We start from the raw sequence: 24,197 nt of genomic DNA, 5'->3' as shown, positions 1-24,197 counted from the left end.
CAGTTATTTGTTCTCTGTCAGCTATATGGCTGTTTTGGGAGGGGGACTAGACATTCATTCCAAAGTTTAAGTAAGCTGGTGTTGACTTTGTAACTTGTGGTGCTCATCAGCCTTTTGATGTATTTGCTGAAGTCCAAGCTCTGTTACACAGTTAAATGTGCTCTCTACCCTGTCTGGATTAAATGAGCATACTGATTTGATGGGGACAATACGTCTGTAGCCCATCCATGCAGCGATTAGGGAAACTAATAAGGCCCAGAGCACCAGGGAAGGCAAGATTTTTGTGGTGGCTCTAGAAAAGCCTTCTTTCACTCTGCACATAACCCAATGGATCCTCAAAAGCATACATCACTCTTCTTTCCCCTCAAGCCCCGTTGCAGGAATGTTGGCCTGACTGCTTTGCACACGGTGTGAGTAGCACTTGCGTCGCAGTCTTTTCTTGCCGAAGTTGCACATAATAAGATCCTGATTGGGGCAAATTAACAATATCCTTGCTCTTCAAGCCCACCTTGTTCCCTAGTAAACTCCAAGATAACAGTGACTGAAAGTAATCCTTGAAATTTGTTTTGATACTATCACCCAATGAAAGGCATTGAGAATCAGAGACATGCCGGCTCTACAGGAATTTTGCCTAAGATAAGTATGGTTTTGTTAGATTGCATTCTGAAGCAATTCCATTGATGTTCAGAGGTTGTTTGCAGTTTGGTATACTGTGGAAGCGTTGCCATCAATGCATTTTGGTTGTGTCCTTTGATCCAGTAAAGTTAGGTAGACCTCAAGGTTTCATTCGTGTTGTATTGACAAATTGAAGAGAACAAATCACATGATTAGGTTTCAAATAAACAGCTGATACTGTACTCCAGGTGGAATGCGTACAGTGTTAGTTTCAAATATCCCAATAACATTGATCTTGGGAAAACCCTTATCTTCTGAGGAAGTGTCTTATTCATCTAATGGTGGCAACTGAATGAACTTTCCGAGACATTGTGTACGTTGATGTCAATCTCCTTTACACACAAACTGGTCCACCCAACAATTAAGAGATCTTGTTTTACTCTACGTAACGTCAGAGCAGTTGAATATGTGGGTATGATCCAATTGTGTGACGTGAACCTTTTTGACAGTTCATACTCATCCCTTTTTGCATAGGTAACTAATGTGGGTTTAGGAAACAACTGACATCGCTATGCAAGATTTTTCTATAAACTTTTATCTAATTAATTGCAACCCTTTATGTTTTTGTGCATGAAATGGATTACTTCTGCGCAGTACATCGAGATGCTTAATTGCATTTTGAATAAACTGGTTCACAACTTCACACTCTCAGTCTGTGCTCACAGATGAAGTCCAGGCAAGTGTACAACATGATTTCGTGCTAATGTACGTGGCAGTGAGGAATGTGGCGTTGAAGGATTTGGTTTACGATGATGCTCCTACCCAACATGAAAGCTTCCAGGCTACGTGTGTCTACTGTGGAGGAGTTTTTCTTTGCCACCAAGCACACTACTGCTCTAACCTCTGGACCATGTTGTTGAAACTTTGAAAGTTTATTTTAGATGCTATAGATAGTAATCCAAGTTTAGCAGTGCTTGGATGCTGGAAAAATTACACCATGTCAGAATGTATTTATAATATATATGAAAGAGTTTCTGAATTAAATGAGGCCTTCTACTATTAAGGCTTGTTGGGGGGGGGGGGAATGTGATTTGAGGGGAGTGAATGATTTTTACGAGCATCGTGAAGTGAATCCTGAGGTGAAAGAAATTGCATTAGTGGGTTATTGTTTAGGTGAGGGCCTGGGGTTTGATAGTACTGGGAGTAGAGGGGCTGCTTATGCTCCGGCACTGCTCAGCTCATTGAAGAGAGCTAATTCAGTCAAAGTTCAAAGTAAATTTATTATCAAAGTATGTATAGTATATGTAACCATGTACTTACTTTAAGATTGATGTTTTGCTGAAGCAGTACAGTGCAATACGTTTTAAAAATTAGAGTAAGTTTTGTAAAGAAATATAAAAGTAGTGTAGAAAATGACATAGTGTTCATGGTTCATTTGGAAATCTGATGGTGGACAGACGGAACTGTTCTTAAAACACTGAGTGTATGTCCTCGGGCTCCTGTACCACCTTCCCGAGATGCAAGGTGTCTCTTTCCCTTGAATTATCCCAGTGTTTAATTCTCAAAAATACAAGGTTTCCCTGTACAATTAGATTGGATCCTTTGCCCAAAGCAAGTCCCAAAGCTCTGCATCAGAGATGATCCAAGAAGAGATCTGCAAGAGTAATGTGGCTTGACACAACTTCGGATTTTCCCAATGGAGCTGCAGCCACTTGTATTCAGACATCTGCTTTAAAGAATGTTGGGTTAAAAAAGTTAGATATGGAGAAATCCTGCATCTGTGTGTAATTTTTTGCAGCCTATTCAGCGTCACATATACCCTTGTGAGTCCAAAAGTTAGGACTTATTTGCTCAAGATAGATCTTTATGACAATATACCTGTAACATACAAAGACATTTGTAAGATAATTAAGAAGTCCAGTGCAAAACTTCACCAACCATTGAATGGAAGAAACCTCCTCCCACCGTCCAGCCACTCTGACCAGATATTTGCAGTTATTATCTGCTCGTTGCACTTACTGGCTTTTTCAGCTCCTTTAATTATAATTACCAGTCACTGTGTCTTTTACATCTGCACTGTCTTTTTGATCATAATTTAAGTTTGTCAGTTTTCTCAGACATTTGTAAATCCAATAATCATCATCTGCTCCTTGTGCTAGCAGATTCAGAAGAATTCAGCAGAAGTTCTTAATGGTTTGTATTGCAGTAGCAATAACTGTCAGCAGAGCAAAAAATTCAAACAACTTAAGTAAAATTCAGAAAAGCACTGCAATATGTTTGAACCACTTCTTGCACATTACAGCTTTCAGACCAGGATGAACAGACAAATGTTTTCTTCAAGGAGCAATGCCTCGAGAAGGAGACATCTCTCATTCAGGACCTCATTACTCGGGTCAAGCCTTATTGCTACCAAAAGGAAGGAGGTACAGCAGCCTGAAGGCACACATTCAACGATTCAAAACAGCTTTTTCCCCCTCTGTCATCTGATTTCTGACTGCATATTGAACCCATGAACACCATCTCACTTACTTTTTAATTACTATTTTTGCACTAATTTAATTTAATAAATATATATGTACAGATATTTACTGTAATTCACTTTTTTTCTATTATGTATTGCATTGTGCTGCTGCTGCAAAGATGACAAATTTCACAATATATGCCAGTGGCATTAAACCTTATTCTGATTCTGAAAAGTAACCTGACACTTGACAGTAAGTACACTGTTAAGGGCAAGGTCCCTTGCTGAGCAGAGAGGTCTCTGGAACCAAGTTCATAGCTCATTGAAAGTGGCTACACAGGTCGATAAGGTGGTTAAACATTTAAATGTCTTTAAATATTTAGGAAAATGTTTGATGGGATAGAGATGGAGGTGATGTTGCCACTTGTTAGTTGGCACAAAGTAGTGCCTATGGATGCAAGATGATTACTGGTAAACTGAATAAGAAATTCTCATGAAACTCATGGACTTTGGATGAAAGTGTAGATGGGCGAGCTAGTATATTTCCAAATGGTTCTAAAATTGGTGGAATTGTTGGTAGTGTAGAAGACTGGCAAAGAATACAGTGCAGTATAAATCAATTGCGGATATGGGCAGAGAAATGGCAGATGGGGTTTAACCCAGGTTAACGGGAGGTGTTGGACCTCGGTAGGGCAAATGTGTCAATGCTCCAAAGCTGTTGCCACGAAAATTATGTGAAAATATCTAACCATCTTTGAAGAATAGCCTTTAAAAGTGGAGTGAACTGTTTAATGAGTCACTGTTGGCATGATTCATATTGGTAAATGCTCATGTTATCTGCACTGCTTGCTGGCTGATCACCTAATGTAGTTGATGTGCTTGGTAAATTTTTGTAAACTGTCATCTTGTCTCATCTTCACTCTTTAAGTTTGTTTAGTATTACTGCAAACTGACTAAGTGTTGGGAGAATATGGGAATACATTGGTGATGTTCACAGAGTCTGAATTTTCAGCGGGGAACTTTTTTGCACCATGACTATTTGTATCTTTCTGAGAAGGCGATCCTGACCTTTGTTCAACTCCTACCAGTGCAGCAAGTGTGTCACTTTGACTGGAATATCAGTAGATTGCCTGAACTGTTGAAGTCTCTGGAACATAGTTTGAATGCCTGACTTTCTGGCTCAGGCAAGTACCTGCTGTTGAACTGAATTGAATTCCCACTTGAATGAAGGTGAGTGGGATGATTGGGTAATGGAAACCCATGCTTATATAGTTTGTCAACACTTGCTGAACATGCTTGCACCTGGAGAAAGTAGTGCAGTGTCAGAAGAACTAAGAGCTATCACATTACGATGATCGAATATTTTAAGTCACCTGTGTATACCTGTGTAATTTCATTTCATCTGGTATTTTTTCATGTATCTATTGCTTTGTATCTGATTGGGGAGAATTTCTGTTGAAGCATGGTCAAGACTGATAAGGCATGAATAGGAAAATTCTACTTCTGTGTCATACAATATAGATTTTCATTCTTCCCAGCCACAGCACATGCAAACCAAAGTGCATATTTCTGCATAATTTGATTCTATTCTGTGCTTTAATAGTTGTGCTAATAATGCGTGAAAGAATACTTAACAGTATTAGGTTAGTTGTACTTGACCTTATTATGGTTAACTGTTAACTGCTAATTATAACTGATGTCCAATGTATCTCTTTGAAATCTCAAATGAATGAGCAGTTGGAATTTGGATAACACAAGATGTAAAATACTTGGTCTGAGAAATCCATTGTCTGGCGTGTTGCACACAAAGGAATCTAACTAGTAAAGATTTTGCGCCATTGCAATTTTAATAGCTGAATTGGTTATTGAGAAGTAATAAAGGAAGGAACTTTCCTTTCAGTTAGTCCTGATGAAGGGTCTCGGCCACATGTGTGCAGACATATGCAGACTTCCTGTGAATGTAAATGTGTCTAACATCTCTATTCCAGTGGGTGACATCGCATGTGTTAGAAGTGTATTTCTATTTCCTTCTGAATACTGAGGCGAGTGATTCTGGAAACTTGCATGGATGCCAAAACGGTGGACAATGAAAGTTCAACATGTTTTGGTAAAGTTCTAACTGAAACTTTTTTTTTACTTTCTTCAGCTGCTTATATGCCCACAAGATGAGTGGAATGGGTGAAAACTCCTCTGACCTTGCCAGATTAGACTCCAGAAAACGCAAGGAATCACCGTGTGACCATCCGCGACCGAGGTAAGATGCAGGGGATATTAGAACATAGAATAGTACAGCAAATTAGTGAAATGCTCAGTGACTCTCATGAATGTAAATCACAGCAAATATCCAGATCACCATTTACAGCTTAACCTTGATTAAAATGTGGAAAATTGTGATGTTCTTCCTGTATGGTCATCACTAAAATATTTATACTGAAATTGATCATTAGCTATAAGTAAAAGGAGGATGTACTTTTAGAAAGGAAGTGAGGAATTTCTTTAGCCAAAGAGTAGTGAATCTGTGGAATTCATTGCCACAGGCGGCTATGGAGGCCAAGTCATTGGGTATATTTAAGGCAGAGGTTGATAGATTCTTGATTGATCAACGTATGAAGGGATACAGGGAGAAGGCAGGAGATTGGGGCTGAGGGGAAAATTGGATCAACCATGATGAAATGGCCGAGCAGACTCGACGGGCCAAATAGTCTAACAGTGCTCCGATACCTTATGGTCTTATGCATGATAGCAACATTGTTGACAATTTTTGCTTCATATTCTGCTGATTTAAGTCAGTCTTCATCAGATATTTTCTCTCTACCAGGTACCGGGATTCTAATCCGACAAATGAATTGCAATTGAATTCCTTCCAGCTCCCCCCCACCCCCACCCCCCAGTTCCTTCAAGAGCTTAAATCCAAGTGTACAATCTGGAAGTGGTGACCTGGGTCACTCCTGTTATGTGTGCCCTAGTTACTTAATTGGTTGTGCAATGGAATGGTCCTTTTTCAGTTTAAAACCCTTCAAACTGGTGCTTTCCGAAGGAAAAGAGAAAAGCAAATAATAAGAAATCAAAGGGAAGTAATGAATAATAGAAGTAGGTTAAATGCTTCCGTACAGATATAAACAAAAGTGTGATACTGAAAATATATAGGAAATATAATGTAGGGGCATATGGTACAGGTTGGAATAGTTATCTGAATAAGTTACATTATTGAATGCAAGTAGCACAATAAATAAATTAAAAGCACACATTTGTCCTAAAGGAAATGATGTGGAAGCCAATTAGGGAGATGCCAATAAATACTATGTGATTGAGAATCAGATACTGCAGGCTATAGATTCTTTATAATGTCAAGGCAAATTAGAAAACAAGGAACAGTAGCAATGATAATAAAAGATGATGGAAGTGAAGAATTGGAGAGGAATGACATCAGTAAGGTGAGTAATCAATAGAAGATAAAACTCCAGGGAGATCTGTTTGTCATCCTCCAAATCATGGTGACTTCATGTGGGCATGTGTAAGCACATGCAGCAAGAAGCACGTAGGGAAGCTATGTGGTTATAATGGGAGATTTTAAATTTCATTACAATGTACAATAGTTCCATCAAGAAAGCCACATAAGTTTTCTTTTATCCCTTTTATGGAGGGCTTACAAGAGATGAAATAGCTAGCTTTAATTCATAGCAAATCAAAATTAATTAGCATTTTGTAGTAATGGAATAAATTGTAGTCAGTGACAGTAATATAAATTGAATCTGATATTAGATTTGAAGGGGAGAAGCAAGAATTTTAAACTTCTAAGTGATAAATACATTAATCTCTTCTAGTTATCCTATAATGAAATAGTTTAAACTAATGCGTTTAAAACTGTATGAAAGATCAAAGCAGAATGTGTGGAACCAAGCAGCTTTTGACACAAAATAGGTAGAAGTAAGGCTCGCATGAAAGTTCAGAATTTTAGAAATCAATCAGTAAATATTTAAAAAGCAATGTAAATGTCGAGGTCCATTAAGGATGCACAAAACCAAGCTGGTGAAGATAATAAAAATAACAAAACTTCTGAATGCACTTTTAAAAAGTTTATGGCAATGAAAATGTTGATTCATTAACTGAAATAGCATTTGAGAATGTAGTGGATAAAAGGACAGCCTACTTGCAAACACACATCAGTGTTCACAGTGACAGAACCAGACAATATTTTGCAAGTTCTATGGTAAATAAAACTTAATGTAATTAGGTGGATCTTTAAGAAAGTCAAGAAAAAAATGGAACTTAAGCAGAGATAATACATGAAAGTCATTAAACAAAAAGGATGAAAAATTGTAAATGTGGTTAGAAGTTTTTTTTGGTATTTTTATACAGAAAAGCCAATAAATTATGGTAAGAATCAATGGCATCTTGAAGAGTTTTCCTTACAGAAAAGGATATTAAAACACAAAGAAGACTTTCAAGAATGGCATACAGCATGGAAATAGGCCATTTGGCCTAACTCATCCATGGCAGCTGTGTTACGGTTGGAGTTGGTCCAAGCTGCCTGCATTTGTCCCATAGGCCTCTAAGCACCTTCGATCCACTTAACTAGATGGCTCCTAAATGTTCATAATCTGCCTGCCTCAACTCTTCAAGGAAAGTTTATAAAGGCAAAGGTTCTTTTTCTCTTGGAACACTTGATGACTTCAGAGCTGAAAGTAAATTGATTATCATAAAGTACATATATGTCACCAGATACAGGCCCAAGATTAATTTTCTTATAGGCATACACAATAAATTCATAATAGAATAATAAGCACATTTGAATCAATGAAAGACTGCACCAACTGTGCCATGTGCAAAAGTGAACAAACTGCGCATATACAAAAAGGAAAGAAATAATAATTATCAAGAACATGAGATGAAGAATCTTTGAAAGGGAGTCCATAGGTTGTGGGAACATTTCAATGATGGGGCAAGTTGAGTGAAGTTTGGTTCAAGAGCCAAAATAGTTCAAGATGGATAAGTGTTCCTGAACCTGGTGATGTGAGTCCTGAAGCTCCTGTATCTTCCTTCCTCGTGGCAACAGCGAGAAGAGAGCATGACCTGGGAGGTGGGTCCTTGATGATGGATGCTGTTTTCCAGCTAAAAAAAACACTTAGTGTAGATGTGCTCAGTGGTGGGGTGACTTTCCCCATGATGGACTGGGCTGTGAACCACTACTTTTTTGGATGATTTTCCATTCAAGGGCATTGGTGTTTTCATACCAGGCTACGAAGCAGCCAGTCAGTATAATTTCCACCATCACAAAATAATTCAGGGGCTTGATAGGATTAGCATAAAGGAGATGCCTCTTCCTGTGGGGAAGTACTTGAATAAAATAAAGTCACTAATAATTCCAGGAAAGATTTCATGAGAAGATTTTGAGAATGATAAAAGAGAGGTAATTAAAAAAAAGAGAATAGTAAGTAGCATTTTTTTTAAGGAAATGCTAGATGAGATTGAATGTCAACATGCATTGAAAGGGTGAGTTGAGTGAATTGGGAGTAGTTTCATATGTGGCATGAACACTAGTGTGGATGGGGTGGCCTGCTTCTGTTAATTCTATCATTGGTTTCTAAAACTGAAAATTTCATGATCTGAGAAAGGAGAAAAAATCAAAGCTGAAACCTTGGTTTTTACCTTTGATATCTTAATGTCAGGCAGCATTACAGGAATCTTATTGCAAGGCAAAGTAATTGACACTTTAAACAAATATGAGCTGATCAAGATTTCACTTGGATTTGTGAGTGATTGATGCTGCTGAAGTTTTTATTGTCTTAAAAAAGGTGGTCCACATACATATTATCTGTGGAGAGTCCATTGCTAGAGGTTCTGCAGTCGTGTTTAGTGAGGGTATTGAGCAATATAGATCCCTGAGAAGTAAACCAAGTTGACCCATGTGATTGTGGCAATAGCAGGCTGTCCTTTATTTTTTTTTCTTGTCAACTGGTCTGCAGGCCGTTTACAGTGTTGACTGCTCCATGGTCTCCCGTACCTCCCTGCCAACATCAAGCTGGTTCCATTCTTGGAATAGGCCCTTCAAGCTACGCCATCCAACAATCCTCCAATTAATCCTTGCGTAACAGTAAAAATATGAACCAGGGCATTACACTAGCTTAATCACGGGACAATTTACCACGACTAATTAACCCACCAACTGGTATGCTTTTAGACTACTGGAGGAAACTGGAGCACCCGGAGGAAACTCATACAGTCACGGGGAGAATGTACAAGCTCCTTACGGGTAGCCAGTGCAATTGAAACTGGGTTGTCGGTGCTATAAAGTGTTGTGCTAACCTCTACACTACTGGGCTGCCCTAAGATTTCTCATGAAGAATGTACATCAGTTGAAGTCACAAGCCAGTTGAGATGACTTTCGCCTTGCACCACCAGCCATAATCACAGATGTTGCATAAGCAACAATACATGGCTGCCTCCTTTTTCTTATTTGCATCTAGCCTTTTGATAGTACCATCAAAGGACGCAGTGCCCATTTACACATGGACATTAACAACAAGCAAGTTGATCTTACTTGACTCCCTTAATCTCCTTGGCAATTTTTTGAAGCTGAACTGGGTCTTGCCACATTTAATGCTACATTTTGGCATAAACTTCTGACATCACACTTATTACCAGCAGCAGCAGTGCCCACTTCCAGCTCCATTACATTTCCTAACTCCATTTTGCCTTATCTCATCTGCTTCAAAAACCTTTAATCTGTGTATGTTTATGAAACTTCTTAACTGACGGTAATATTCTACTGGATTGCTACCATCCTCCAGACTGAGGTAATTTAAACTGGAATATAAAAGCAAGGATGTAACTTTATAAAGTTTTGGTCAGACCACATGGAGTATTGTGACCAGTTGTGGGCCCCTTGTCTAAGAAGTGCTGTACTGGCATTGGAGAGGGTCCAGAAGAGGTTCATGAAATGATTTTGGGAATGAAAGGGTTAACATAGGAGGAGTGTTTGATTTCTCTGGGCCTGTACTCACTAGAGCTTACAAGAATGAGGGGAGATCTCATTGAAACTTACTGAATATTGAAAGGCTTAGAGTGGATGTGAAGAGGATGTTTCCTAGAGTGGGTAAGTCTAGGACCATAGGGCAGAGTTTCAAAATTGAAGTACATGTCTTTAGAAAAGAGATGAAGAGGAATTTCTTTGGCCAGATGATGGTGAATCTGTGGAATGGCTGTGGTGACCAGGGTCATTGGGTATTTTAAAAAAGTTGATAGGTTCTTGAATAGGAAGGGTGCCAAAAGTTAAGGGGAGAAGGCAGGAGACTGGGGTTGTGGGATAGAATGGTGGAACATACTCAATAGACTCAATGGCCTAAGTCTGTTCCTATGTCTTACGGTCTAATGGAGAGGGAAAATCTTGAGGTTGTTTTTCTTCTACTATTCTGAAAAACATGATTAATAGCTGAAAGCAGAATATATTTGTTTTATTGCTATTTCAACATTACTTTAGGTGCAGTATTAAATTGCTCACAGAATATGTGGTTAGTATTTTTGATTAACTCTTGCACATTTGTGTGGAGTTGCATGAAGGCTATTAATTCAGCTGCTTGTATTCAACAAGGCAAACAGAGTAACGGAGTCTTCGGTATATGTGCCGCCTAATATTTTTGTTTTTTTTATATATTAACAGCCCTAAACGTAGTACTGAGAAACGTCACCGTGAGCAAGAGAATAAGTATATTGAAGAACTTGCTGAGCTGATATTTGCTAATTTCAGTGACATTGACAACTTCAACGTAAAACCAGACAAATGTGCAATCTTAAAAGAAACTGTGAAACGAATCCGCCATATAAAGGAGCAGGGTAAGTTGTTTGACACCATCTTAACTTGGTTTTAATTTAAGACATATTGCCGTTGCAGTTCTCAGTTAAGATGTGACGCAGTGTTTACAGGTCTAATTCCAGATATTGTACCTTGTTTCCAGTGGATTTTGTTAGCTCATCAGTGCATGTGAATTCTCGGGCGGGTTATTATGAGTTTGTCATGTGAGATGTCAAAAGTACACGTAAGAGTGACTAGAACAATATCAATAACATGGATACACACTGAAACTTGGTGCTTAAGTCTTCAGTTGATTCAATTGTTTCTTAAATGAGGAAAAGTATAGTGTTGGTAGTTTCCATAAGGGCTTAGGATAATTATATTTGTAAGAATACATCTCTTAGTTGCTCTAGCATTCCTTTCAAAAATTTAAGAATTTTAACTCACTTTCCTTGAGAGGTATAATTAAGAATCCCATACTGGTGACTTCTTGTGAGCCATTAACTTTAATTGAAACCTAATCAAATTGTGTAATTTGCTTCCAGCTGTGCTAGTGGAAGCTCCTCTTCCATTCTGTTAGGTCAAATTTTACTTTTCATAAAGGCTGAATTCATACTGACTTAAATGAAAATACATTGGACATAGAAAATATCTTGCTTAATTTTACGGATGTTACAATTTATTCCATTTGCACGGCCTATTCCATTTGGTACGCCTCCAGTGAGTTTCTTATTGTAATTTATAGATTTATTATTACGTACTGCTGCTGCAAAAACAACAAATTTCATAACATATGATGGTATTAACCTGACTCTGATTCTGAATTGGTTTTCATGATGCACTGGAGCATGTCATCTGTCTTTTTTTTAACAACTTGAGCAATCCTGGGTCCACTGTGTAGATTGCAGGTTAGAAAAGATGGAATAGATGATGAGCTGCATTGACAATAGTTAACCACTAAATTTATGAAAGGTAGAGGACACAGCAGTGTTGCAGAGTTGATGATGTAGCAACAAAGAAGAATACTGGAAAAACTTAACACGAGAAAATCTGCAGATGCTGGAAATCCTGATGAAGGGTCTCGGTCCAAAATGTTGACTGTGTACTCTTTCCCGTAGATCATAGGTATCAAACTCAAGGCCCGCGGGCCATATCCGGCCCGGCGTACAATTATATCCGGCCCGCGAGATCATTTTAGACAGATCTATTATTTTAATTATTAATGGCCCGGCGATATGAAGCCTATGATTGTGTTAATACCAATCATAAAAATAATGCTTGCTCAGCAGTCTTCTTCATAAGAAATAGAATTTATGAAGTGAAACACTTTGTAGTTATAGCAGAGACTGAGACACATGAGAACAGGCTGAAAAAACGGAGGCAATGAAAGCTGCGTTCGCACGCGCCCGACTGATCCGGCCTGCATGAAGCTGCATTTTGCCCAATCTGGCCCGTGACCTAAAATGAGTTTGACACCCCTGCCGTAGATGCTGCCAGCATTTTGTGTGCATTGCTCTAGAAAAACTAAACAAGTCAGACATGTTCTGTGAAATGAGTTATGGTTAGCGCTTCAGTTCTGATGAAGGATCTCAGACTTGTAATGTTAATTCTTCCTCCTTCTGATGCTGTCTGACACACAAAACTTTACCAGTGTTTTTAGTTTGATGTCTTTACACTGTACTGTTGCAATGAGCAACAGATTCCACATCATGTAAAACGGTGATAATATACCTAATTCTGGTGATGCTTTGACTTCAGATTTCCAGTATCTGCAGTTTTTTTTTTATTTTTCAGTAGGTGGTGAGAGTTACCTGAAGTTAGAAAATGCGGCTTTCATTGCATTCATTTGTAAGATACCCAAGCAGAATATGGGGCATAAAGTCTTCCAATTTGTGTTTGGTCTGTCCTTAGCAATGGAGAAGGCTGGGGACAGACAGTGGGAGCGTGAAGGAGAGTTAAAATGACAGGTAACTGGAAGCTCATGATGACCACTGCAGACAAAGCGCTGGTGTTCCTCAAAATGTCACCTTGTCATCTCTAACAAAATTTCTTCCTTTTCTGGATATTTTGTCTCCGCCTCAGGAAACATTGACATCCTCGATAACTCATAGACTCTCATGATCTCCTCAATTATATCTCCTCCTGCCCTGCCTCCCCTAATGATACCAGTTCTTTTTTTTTCTCAATTTCTCCATTTCCACTGCATCTGTTTTTAAGATGTGACCTTCTGCTCCAAAACTTCTGAACTGTGTTGCTGCTGGAGGCAAGGCTTTCAGTCCTAATGCAGAATTCACCCCGATACGTGGATTTGCACCCTTGGCCTCCAGAGAAGCTGCCTTGCCTTTTCCGTTCTTCCAGCGTCCTGCTGTGTTCCAGATTGCAACATGTGTAGTCTCTTTTGTCTACAGGATTAGATGGATTATAGAAAGGAGTCAAATATTTGTACCCTAAATCTAAAAAACACTGCAGAATACCTTCATTAAGTTATATGAAGTCTGGAGAATCAGGAAATTGTTTTGTGATTAGTCAGTAGAACCAGAAGGCATATTGGAAAGCAGCTAATTTATTGCTGGCTTGTAATAGTATTCACCATTTTAATAAGTGTCAGGTTTGATGTAGCATTTCCAATGATGAACTTGCTAAAAGAAGTATGAAACTGTTTTGCCAAAGGAGTTGAAACATTATAAGGGCGAGATTGATGCGACATTTTTTGCTTTAGTTTCCTGTGAGAAGCAGTGCAACTTGGAGAAGACTTGGAATGCTGTGAATCTCCTTGGGATGTTCACAACAGCAGCATTAAACAGGCCATGAGCTGAACGTGAGGTTCTTAATGTCGATAACATTGCACAATCAATACAATCAAGACCATAGTGGTGTATGGGGGATCACATCTTTAGCATGAGACTTTAACATATTTTACAGGCAAGGAAAATTGGACTTGGGGTGAGATGTCAATCCTTGGGTAGTAGCAAAGTAGAGAAATACTAGAATTCAAGATGGTCCGAGATGAGACATAACAAAACATCACATAACATATCCCTTAAAGATATTGACGGAAGAGTACAAAACTGGAGATATTTTGGTCTCTTTTATTGATAATGTAAATTGACAAGATTTAGAGAAAATACCATTGATATAACTAACAGTTTTAGAACATAGAACAGGACAGCACCGGAACAGGCCTTCCGGCCATAATGTGCTGAATGAATAAATTAGTATCAGATTGCCAACCAAACTGATCCCCTCTGCCTACACAACGTCACTCACATTCTTATGTCTGTCTAAATGTCTCTTGAAAGTTTCTAATGTATCTGTGTCTACCACCTCCCCAGGCAGCGTACTCCAGGCATGCGCCACTCTGTGTATAAAAAAACTTGTCCCTCACATTTTTGAAATTAGCCCTGCTCATCTTAAATGGAAGTCCTCTGATTTTAGACGTTTCAGCTATGGGGGAAAAGATTCTATTTTATCTATGCTTCTCATAATCTAATAAACCTCTATCAGATCTCCCCTCAGTCTCTGCTGCTCCAGAGAAAACTAAGTTTGTCCAAACTCTTGCTATAGCACATGACCCTCTAATCCAGGCAACATCATGTTAAACCTCTTCTCCATCCACTCCAAAGCCTTGACATTCTTCCTGTAATGGGACGGCCTGAACTAGTTTTATAAAGCTGCAACATAACTTCCTGACTTTTGAGCTTAATGCCTCAACTAATAAAAACAAGCATTTCATGTGCCTTCTTAAGCACCCTGTCAACCTGTGTAGCCACTTTCAGGGAACTATGAACTTTGACCCCAAGATCCTTTGTTCCTCAACACTGTTAAGGGTCATCTTGTCACTGCTTGTGGAATTCTGGGAGATCAGTAGCTGTGGTGTCATGGGTTGTGACTGGAGGAAGTTTTAAAGATAATGTTTTGGGATTCAGAGAGCCAAAGAAAAACAGTGAGAACTGAAGCTATAGCAGATAACAAACAACACTGCGCTAGATTGAACTGAACTGAGCTGAAATTAATACGCTTGGATTTTTAAAATGATGAATTTGTGGGTTGGTGTTTTATATTCTTTGGGGGTTTTTTTTGCTCATTTTTTTGCCATTAATGTGACTTCTTTTTTGCGTGTTGGACAGAGGGGTGGACTTTTTTCTAACAGGCTCCGTGGCTGTCTTTGTTTCAGTGTTGACTGTGGGAAGATAAATCTCTGAATTGTATACTGTGTGCATACTTTGATAACGTGCTTTGAATCTTTGAGACATGGCTGAATAAGGAGGTGGTAGAGCTCTATTTTAACAAAAATAAGTAGGATTTTTACAGGAATAAATTCAAGAGGCCAGCAAGAAGAGGATTTGGGGAGGCAAGTTTTGAGTTAACAAAGCCATAGCCAAGTTTTTAACAGCAGAGTGTGGAGCTGGCAGTGTTGTAGAGATAAATGCAAGTTGTTTTAAGATATGACATTCACTGTTCTGTTCTATATTTTATAGGACAGATGATCACCATCTGCTGTAATGAATTGCTGGGAAGGGATGAGAAGTATGCTCTGTTTCTTAGGAAATAAAATTGTTTTGATTTCCCCAAAAGTCAGTTGATGCAAGTTTCAGCTCATCGGTGACTTTGTCAGTCTGAATAAATAAGTGGTTGTAAAATCTAATAGGCTGCAATCAGATACAACTGGATAATGTTATGGATGTAAATTTTATCTGTTTGCAAATTATGTAAGGGAATATGTGTGTCTAATGAGGAAAAGGAGGTTGGGGGCAGGAGGTGGAACTGTGTGAACTGCTGGAAACAGGAAAAAAAATGAAGCAATTGCATTAGATGTGAGCATAGAACTCCCGAGGTCAACTCTCCTGAACAGACCACACAAGACAATGAAGTTGTTGACTGCTTCACAGTTAGGGTGAGAAAAATAAGGAAGGATACTCTACAGTAATTGCAAGAAAATTATTGGGTATAAAGTCTTTGGAAATCCAACAACATGTGCAGAACAGAAGGAATTTGAAAAGGCAGCTTTGTTGGATATCAGCAGTAAGTCGAAAGTTGTTGTACATGTAGCAGTTAACACAGTCGAGGTAAGATTTGGGTTCACTTACTGCCACTGTTTGTAAGGAGTTTGTACAAATGGTACAAATAGCCTGATTGATGGGCTGAGTGGCCTAATTCTGCTCCTATGTCCAATGATCTTATTTCAGGTTAAAGGTTATGGGGAGAAGGCAGGAGAATGGGGTTAGGGGGACAGTAATTCAGATGTGATGGAACTGTAGAGCAGACTCGATGAGCCACCAATGGCCTAATTTGGTTCCCATCACTTAAGGTTCTCCCCTTGATGGTTCCAAAGACACGCGCTTAGGAGTAGTGAGTTGTAGGCATGCTATGTTGGTGCTGGAAGTATGGCAGCACTTATGAGCTGATTTGATTTGACACAGACAATGCATTTCACTGTATGTTTCAATGTATCTGTGACAGATAAAGCTGCTCTTTATCTCTTTGTACATTAAATTGCTTAGCGAGAAAGGGGGAAATTTGAAGTGTTATGCAGTTGAAAAGAACAGTCATCTCCCGAGCAGAATGGGGGATATTGGAGAAGATCCTGAGGGAAGCTAGAGGACTAGTTTGTTACGGAATTTATATCTCACTGACATGATGGTCAATCGTGGTTTGTCACCTTTAAATGTTTGGTTTCTGAGCCAAGGTGCCTGCAAGAAGATCAGCCTGTGGTGACGTGGGAAAGATGAAAATGAAATGGGATGGCACTCCGATGCAACCGGTAGAGCTTTTGCCTCAACTCCAACTATTTTATTTGTCATGTGTACATTGAAACAAATCGCTAACCCAGGTGGCATGGTATCTTCTGCTTGTTAGTGGGTGACTGAATATCATGAACATTGAGCATAAAATTCTACAGCATATTATAGGCCCTTTGGCCCACATTGTGGTGCTGACCATGTAACCCGATATATTTCTAAGCTCCATGTACCTATCTAGGAGGCTTTTAAAAGACCCTATTGTATCTGCTTCCACCACCGCTACCAGCAGTGCATTCCAAGCACCCACCACTCCGTGTGGAAAAACTTATGCCTAATATCCCCTTGGTACCAAGCACCTTAAAACTATGCTCCCTCGTGTTAGCCATTTCAGCGCTGGGAAAAAGCCTCTGGCTATATACACAATCAATGCCCCTCATCATTTTATACAACTCTATAAGGTCACCTCTCATCCTCCGTCGCTCCAAGGAGAAAAGGCCAAGTTCACTCAACCTATTCTCATAAGGCATGCTCCCCAATCCAGGTAACATCCTTGTAAATCTCCTCTGCACCCTCTCTATAGTATCCACATCCTTCCTGTAGTGAGGTGACCAGAACTGAACAGAGTTCTCCAAGTGGGGTCTGACCAAAATCTTGTATAGCTGTATAATTACCTCACAGTTCTTGAACTGAACCCCATGGTTGATGAATGCCAACACACCAAATGCCTTCTTAACAATACTGTCAACCTGGGCAGCAACTTTGTGTGTACTATTGACATGGACCCCAAGATCTCTCAGATCCTCCACACTGCCTAGAGTTTTACCATTAATATTATATTCTGTCTTCAAATTAGACCTACTGAAATGAACCACTTCACACTTATTTGGGTTGAACTCCATCTTCCACTTCTCAGCCCAGTTCTGCATCCTGTTGATGTCCCCTGTAACCTCTGACAATGCTCCAGACTATCCACAACACCCCCAACTTTTGTGTCACCAGCAAATTTAGTTACCCACCCTTCTACTTCTTCATCCAGGTCATTTATAAAAATCACTAAGAAGAGCTGTCCCAGAACAGATCCCTATAGAACACCGTGGGTCACCGACCTCCATGCAGAATTCAAACCATCTACAACCACCATTTGCCTTCTCTGGGCAAGCAAAGGGTGATTGTAGAGGTTCGTATAGAGCAGAGAAGTGCCGAACCAGCTAAAAAGCAAAAAAAATAAACACATCCGAGCACTAATCCCTCCGACCTACACCATGTCCATATCCCTCCATCTTCCTCACATTCATGAGCCTGTCTAAATGTCTCTTAAAAGCCTCTAATATATTTGCCTCCACTATCATACCAGGCAGCGCATTCTAGGCATCTATTACCCCAACATTTCCTAAGGTTGGTAGGTGCCAGTTGAAAAAAACAAGCCACAGTGCTTTCCCCTTACATTCCTTCTTCACCTTTCCTAGCTATGCCCTCCCTGCTTCCCCTCCCCACCCTTTGATCTTTCCCCTTACTGGTTTTTCACCTGGCACCTACCAGCCTTCTCCTTCCCACCCTCCCCCCACCTTCTTTATAGGGCCCCTGCCCCCTCTCTCTTCAGACCTGATGAAGGGTTTCGGCCCAAAACATTGACTGCTCGTTTCCACGGAGGCTGCCCGACCTGCTGAGTTCCTCCAGCGTGTTGTATGTGTTCCAAGTTTTATTCAGCCCCCTCGTGATAGCGCATGCCCTCTAAACCGGGCAGCATCCTGGCAAACCTCTTTTGTAACCTCTGCAAAGCCTCAACATCCTTCCTGGAGTGACGTGACCAGAAATGTACACAATACTTCAGATGTGGCCTAGCCAGAGCTCAATAAAGTTGCAACATAGCCTCTTGACTTCTGATATTGAAAGGAAGCCATGGTCATACATGTAGTTTGACAGGTGGTGGGTAAGGGTGATTTCAGGTGGAATGGGGTACAGGGGATTTGAGCAAAAGATAAATTTAAATTGGCAGAGGTTGATTGGGATGATATTTGAGAATATTGAAATTTGAAGAGAATGGTTAGGGAGACATATGAATGGATATTTTAGAGGTTCTTTGAAATCTATGGAAAAAACCCTGTGGGATTGCTCTTTACATGCAATATTTAGTCATCTGAGTGTAATTTGAAGGCTATAACATTTTTAAGTTATTTGGTGACAAAGCCCTGATTCCTCGTCTGATGTGCAAATTCTGGAAGTGCCCAGTGATTATCCAAAATTATCGTAAAATGAAGCAGAAAATTGGGCTGGTGATAGAAAGTTATTTCAGGGCAGTAACCAGATAGTGTTTTAATGGGTGTTAGAACAATGACAAAATAGTCTGTTGACAGTTCTGACAATTTTTGGCCTTTAATGTTATAGTTCAAGATTAAGATCAGACATGCTTAAATGTCAATAACATAGCCTAACTGATTGGGGTTTTAGATACCATTAATATGTGCTGGCTTTTAAGAATATATCCTTGTGTACCTTAAATGCCGGACGAATGTTTGCGGCACTTACTGTCCTTGTTCGTCGTCATGTCTCGTTCATTGATTTCAAATAGTCATTGTTCAAGCAGCAACTCGATGGTTGATGTTTTCAGTATGTGTGTTTGTATACATTTCTTATATTCTTTGCAGTAGAAACTTTGTAGTTTTCTGAGCTATCGCCTTGAAGTCCGTTTCTGGGAAACGTAACCACTCCCTGTGTGATACTGAGAACCTGACAGCCTTTCCTTGACACAAGAGGTGCATGGTTGATTTCCTATCTAAGCTGGCTGAATATTGAAATAGCCAATAAGGAGAGGGGGATGAAGCAGAAGACAGGCCACAACTTCTGCTCTCCATCACAATGACCATTACAACCACCTCTGTATCGTTAGCTGATTCTTCCCTCTCATTTGACACTGTCTTGCTGAAGTAAACATCCCTATCTTCTTCATCTCTGTACAGGTATTTGCATACTTTTCCCGTCCACTACCATTCACACATTTAAGCACATCCAATGCTTTTTTTCTGGACTACAGATAGTCCCCGAGTTATGAACGTCCGACTTACGAACAACTCGTACTTAGGAACTGAGGAAGGAGAACGCCTTCTGCCATTTTAAGTCGTTGCTGTTGACACCGTGTTGTATTTGTACACTTTGTATTTGGCTTAAATTTTTTCTTAGCAAGTTTCACCCTCCCCCCTCCCCCCTTTTCCGGTCAGCTGGTGGCGCAGTGAGATCAGCGCCGGGCTCGAGAACGGAGGTTCCCGAGTTCGATCCAGTGACAGACCGCTCCCAAGCGTGCCGGGTTGATGTTGAGCTTGCAACTCGACCTCATTTAAAAAAAACACTGCCACCTTCAGTTTAAATTCCCACGTGGAATATTGAGGAGGAACAAATACCCAAACCCAGCACAGGCCCCCCTTCTCCCATTTAACCTGTCTCTGTGCAGTGGACTTTAGGACCCGGGGAATTCAGTGCAGTGGTCCTCAAGGACCTAGTGAACTTGGGAGCCGGCAGAGGTTGGGATCCGCTGCCCACAGTGTTTCTGTTCCGTTGACGGGAAGCGATCACGATTGAAAAGAAAAATAAAGTGGAAATAATAAAGCATTTGGAAAGAGGTGAAACGTCATCGGTCATTGGAAAAGTGTTAGGCTACAGTCGGTCAACGATCAGAACAATTTTAAAGGATAAAGGATAAAGTGAGAATAATGGAGCATGTGAAAGCCCCTGCCCCGATGAAAGCTACAATTATTACTAAGCAACGCAGTGGTTTAATTATTGGGATAGATACGTTTCATAAGTGTTTTATATGCATGGAAAGGTAAAATGTATACTATATACTACAACAAATGTTTGACTAACTGACGCTAAATAATACCGGATATATTTGTTCTGAATTACGTACAAATCCGTCTTAAAGACGGACTCAGAATTGGAACTCGTTCGTAACCCGGGGACTGTCTGTATATCCAGAACTGTTTCTCCATCACTCCTTTGATGCTGACTGGCACTGGCTCCTAGGGCTCACTTAAAATTGGTTCTTTATATGTCAGTCTTTTCATGGTCCAACTCTTTAATCTTCTCTTGCTTTATTACCACCTTTATCATTCCAACTCTCCTCAGCAGTACCAAGAAACATTTTATTCATGTGCAGAGTAAACTTCAGAAACTAATTTTCAGGTAACTTAGGTATGACCAAGAACAATAGCAAGAAGTTTGAAACTGTATAATTATAACATAGAAAACAATCCCAGGAATCTGTATAGAAGCTTGATTGGACAAAAACTGAGGCCAACTGGAAGAGAAAGACTTTTGGAGGAGTGGCTTTAAGCCACCTCCACAACAACTTGCATTAGTATAGCTTTTTTAACAGTGTGAAACATCCCAAGGGGTAACATTAAATGCAATTTGATAACCTAACTCTACGAAGATTGGAATTGTGTGATTAAAATTCTAGTTGGAATATTGAATTCTAAAGAGAAGGAAGGTTAATGGAAGAAGTTAAAATTTTAGACCTATTTTGAGGTAGCTCAATACATGAGGGGGCATGGGTGGATATTGTGCATTTGGATCTTCAAAAGACCTTTGATAAGACATAAGGAGCAGAATTAGGCCTTTTGACCCATTGAGTCTGTTTCACCATTTGATCATTGCAGATTTCTCTTTATAATCCCATTCCTTTACCTTCTCTCCAGAACTCTTAGCCTCCTTAGCAATCAAGTATATATCTTTGTTTGCTTTGAAATCTTTCTGACTTCCAATGTACTCAATGAAGTTCTCATTGTCTGTTTTATATTTTTCTCCCCCCATTGGTTATCTTCTGTTTCCTGGCTTCTCAGCTCTCTTTTATTGGATACTGAATTTATCCCAGTCCTTGTGTTTCTGTTCACTTTCCACTCCGAGGGGAGCTGGCAAACTATACACACGAGAGATTCCTGCAAAACAACACACACAAAAGATACATAAGAAGTGATTAAACAAAATTAGGACATGTGGAACTTTTGATAATATGCTGATCTAGATTGAAGATTGGCTAATGGTTAACAAAAAAACAAAGTAGGGATAATTGAATCAGTTTTGGATTGGGAACCTGTTATGAGTGGTGGGTACCTGCTGTTCACAATCTACATCAATTAACTAGATGAGGGGGCCAAATGTAACATATCCAGATTTGGTATTTGTATAAAACTGGGTGCCAGGTTAAAAAATCAAAATATCTGCTAATGATAGAAATCTAAAATTTAAAAAAAATAGAAATACTAAACAGGCCAGGCTGCATCTATGGGGAAAAAACAGCTAATATTCCACAAGATCGTAAGACGAGGGAATATTTAGGCCATTTGCCCCATTGAGTCTGCTCCACTATTCCATCATGGTTGACTTATTCTCCCTCCCAACCCCATTCTCTTGCCTTCTTGTAACCTTCAACACCCTAGTTAATCAAGGATGTATCAACCTTAAATATACCCAGTGCCATGGCCTCCCAAGTCACTTTGTATGTTTGATTTTTGAGTTTTCTCCCCATTTAGAAAGTAATCTTTGCCTTTATTTTTTCTACCGAAGTGCATGACCATATACTTCCATACACCATATTCCATCTGCCGCTTCTTCTGCAGACTCCCTGCTAACTATCTTGTACCTATAGGTACTTATTCCTCTACCTATCTCCATATTGTCCGCAAATATGACCACAGACCCATTAATTCCATCATCCAAATCATTGACATATAACATGAAAAGACGTGGTCTGAACACCAGTAGTCACTGGCTGCCAACCAGAAAAAGCCCTCTTTACTCCCACGCTTTGCCTCCTGCCAGTCAGCTAATCTTCTATCCATGCTAATATCTTTCCTGTCATAACATGAGCTCTTGTTAACAGCCTCATGTGTGACACCTTGTCAATGGCCTTCGGAAAATCCAAGTAAATAACATCCATTGACTTTCCTTATTTATTTTGCCTGTTATTTCTTCAAAGAGTTCCTAAAGATTTGTCGGGCAAGATTGCTCCTTAAGGAAGCCATGCTGACTTTGGCCTATTTTAACATGTGCATCCAAGTACCCCGAAACTTTGTCTTTAATAATGGACTTTTATATCTTCTCTACCACTGAAGGCAAGCTAGCTGGCCTATTTTCTGCCTCCCTCCCTTCATACATATGGCTCATAGCCTTTCATTCTCAGGATCATTGTCATGAACCTCTTCTGAACCTTCTCCAATACTAGCACATCTTTTCTTGGATAAGGGTGCCAAAATTGCTCCCAATCTTCCAAGTGCGCTCTGACTTTTGCCTTATAGAGCCTCAGCATTACATCTTTGCTTTTGTATTCTAGTCCTCTCAAAATGAATGCTAACATTGTATTTGCCTTCCTTACCACCAACTCAACCTGCAGGTTAACATTTAGGGTATCCTGCATGATGTCTCCAGAGTCTCTTTTAACCTCCGTTTTCTGAACTTTCTGTCCATTTAGAAAATAGTCTATGTTTTGCTCCTCCTACCAAAGTGCATAACCATGCACTTCCCTACACTATATTCCATTTGCCACTTTCTTTGTCATTTATGTTGTTGAACTTTGACATGATTTATGCATTAGTCTCTTAACTGTAACTGTTTCTCTTCTCACCGTTGTACCCTGACCTACTGGTTGTTTCCACAGTTGTGGTTTTTTATGTTGGGTGCTAGTGTGAATTATGAAGACGATACCAAGAGGCTTCAGGGGTATATAAGTTGAAAAAAAAATGCAGATTCTGGAAATCTGAAATAAAAACAGATAATGCTGCTTTGGGTCTCAGACTGAAACATTTGCTCTCTGTCTGTCTCCTTCCACAGACATTGCCTGACCTGCTGGGTGTTTCCTTCAGTTTGTGTTTTTAGTTTGGGTCTATGTGATTAGGTTAAATGAATAGGTAAAAAGATGTAAGGTCATGGTAGAAAAAAATGAAAATGTGAGATTTGAAAGACGTTGGTGCAAAGGGATCAGGTTGACCTTGAACAAAAAGCACTGAATGTTAATCTGCAGGGACAGCAAATAATTAGGAACATGAACCATGTGTAGCTATCACTGCAAGAGGATTTGAGTACAAGAGTAAAGTAATCTTACTCAGTTATGTAGGGCCCTGGTAGGACCACACCTGCAATAACGTGTACAGATCTAAAGAAAGATATAGCCACAATAGAATGAATGCAGTGATGTAGAAAAGAGATTTAATAGAAACCTGAGAGGTAACCTTTTTATCCGGAGGTAATGAGTTCCTGTAATAAGCTGCCAGAGGAAGTGGTCATTGCAGTTACAAAAAGTTGACAGACCCACAGGGTTATGGGCCAAATGTGGGCAACTGGGACGAGCAGGGTGAATGCTGTAGGCGCCGCTGTCTAGTTAGGCCAAGGGTCTCTGCTGTCAGATTAATTCCTGGAATGTGGGAGGTCCTTGAGAAATTAAGAAGACTGGGCACACTTGAATGGCAGAGGCCAGCCATTCAGGACTGAGATAATAAGAAAGGCCTTCAGTCAAAGGGGTGGGTGGTCGTGTGTGTGTGTGTGTGTGTGCGCGCGCGCGTGCGTGTGTGTAAGTATATAACAATTACAGCACAGCAAC

At 39.8% G+C, this 24,197-nt stretch overlaps 1 protein-coding gene across 12 annotated transcripts in view; it reads left to right on the top strand.

Annotated features, from left to right (window-relative positions):
• Positions 1 to 24,197, top strand: part of ncoa2 (nuclear receptor coactivator 2) — a 312,874-nt gene that overhangs the window by 186,121 nt on the left and 102,556 nt on the right. For all 12 annotated transcript variants that reach the window (XM_059982705.1, XM_059982738.1, XM_059982722.1 and 9 more), the window contains 2 exons: positions 5,223 to 5,330; positions 10,737 to 10,909. In XM_059982705.1, coding sequence (XP_059838688.1) covers positions 5,242 to 5,330; positions 10,737 to 10,909 — 262 coding nt within the window. In that variant the 5' untranslated portion in view covers positions 5,223 to 5,241. The remainder of the gene's footprint in view (positions 1 to 5,222; positions 5,331 to 10,736; positions 10,910 to 24,197) is intronic.

Source organism: Hypanus sabinus, chromosome 1 (assembly GCF_030144855.1).
Source record: "Hypanus sabinus isolate sHypSab1 chromosome 1, sHypSab1.hap1, whole genome shotgun sequence".
Taxonomy (NCBI): domain Eukaryota; kingdom Metazoa; phylum Chordata; class Chondrichthyes; order Myliobatiformes; family Dasyatidae; genus Hypanus; species Hypanus sabinus.
Note: the sequence above shows the minus strand (reverse complement) of the source record. Positions and strands in the feature narration are given on the sequence as shown.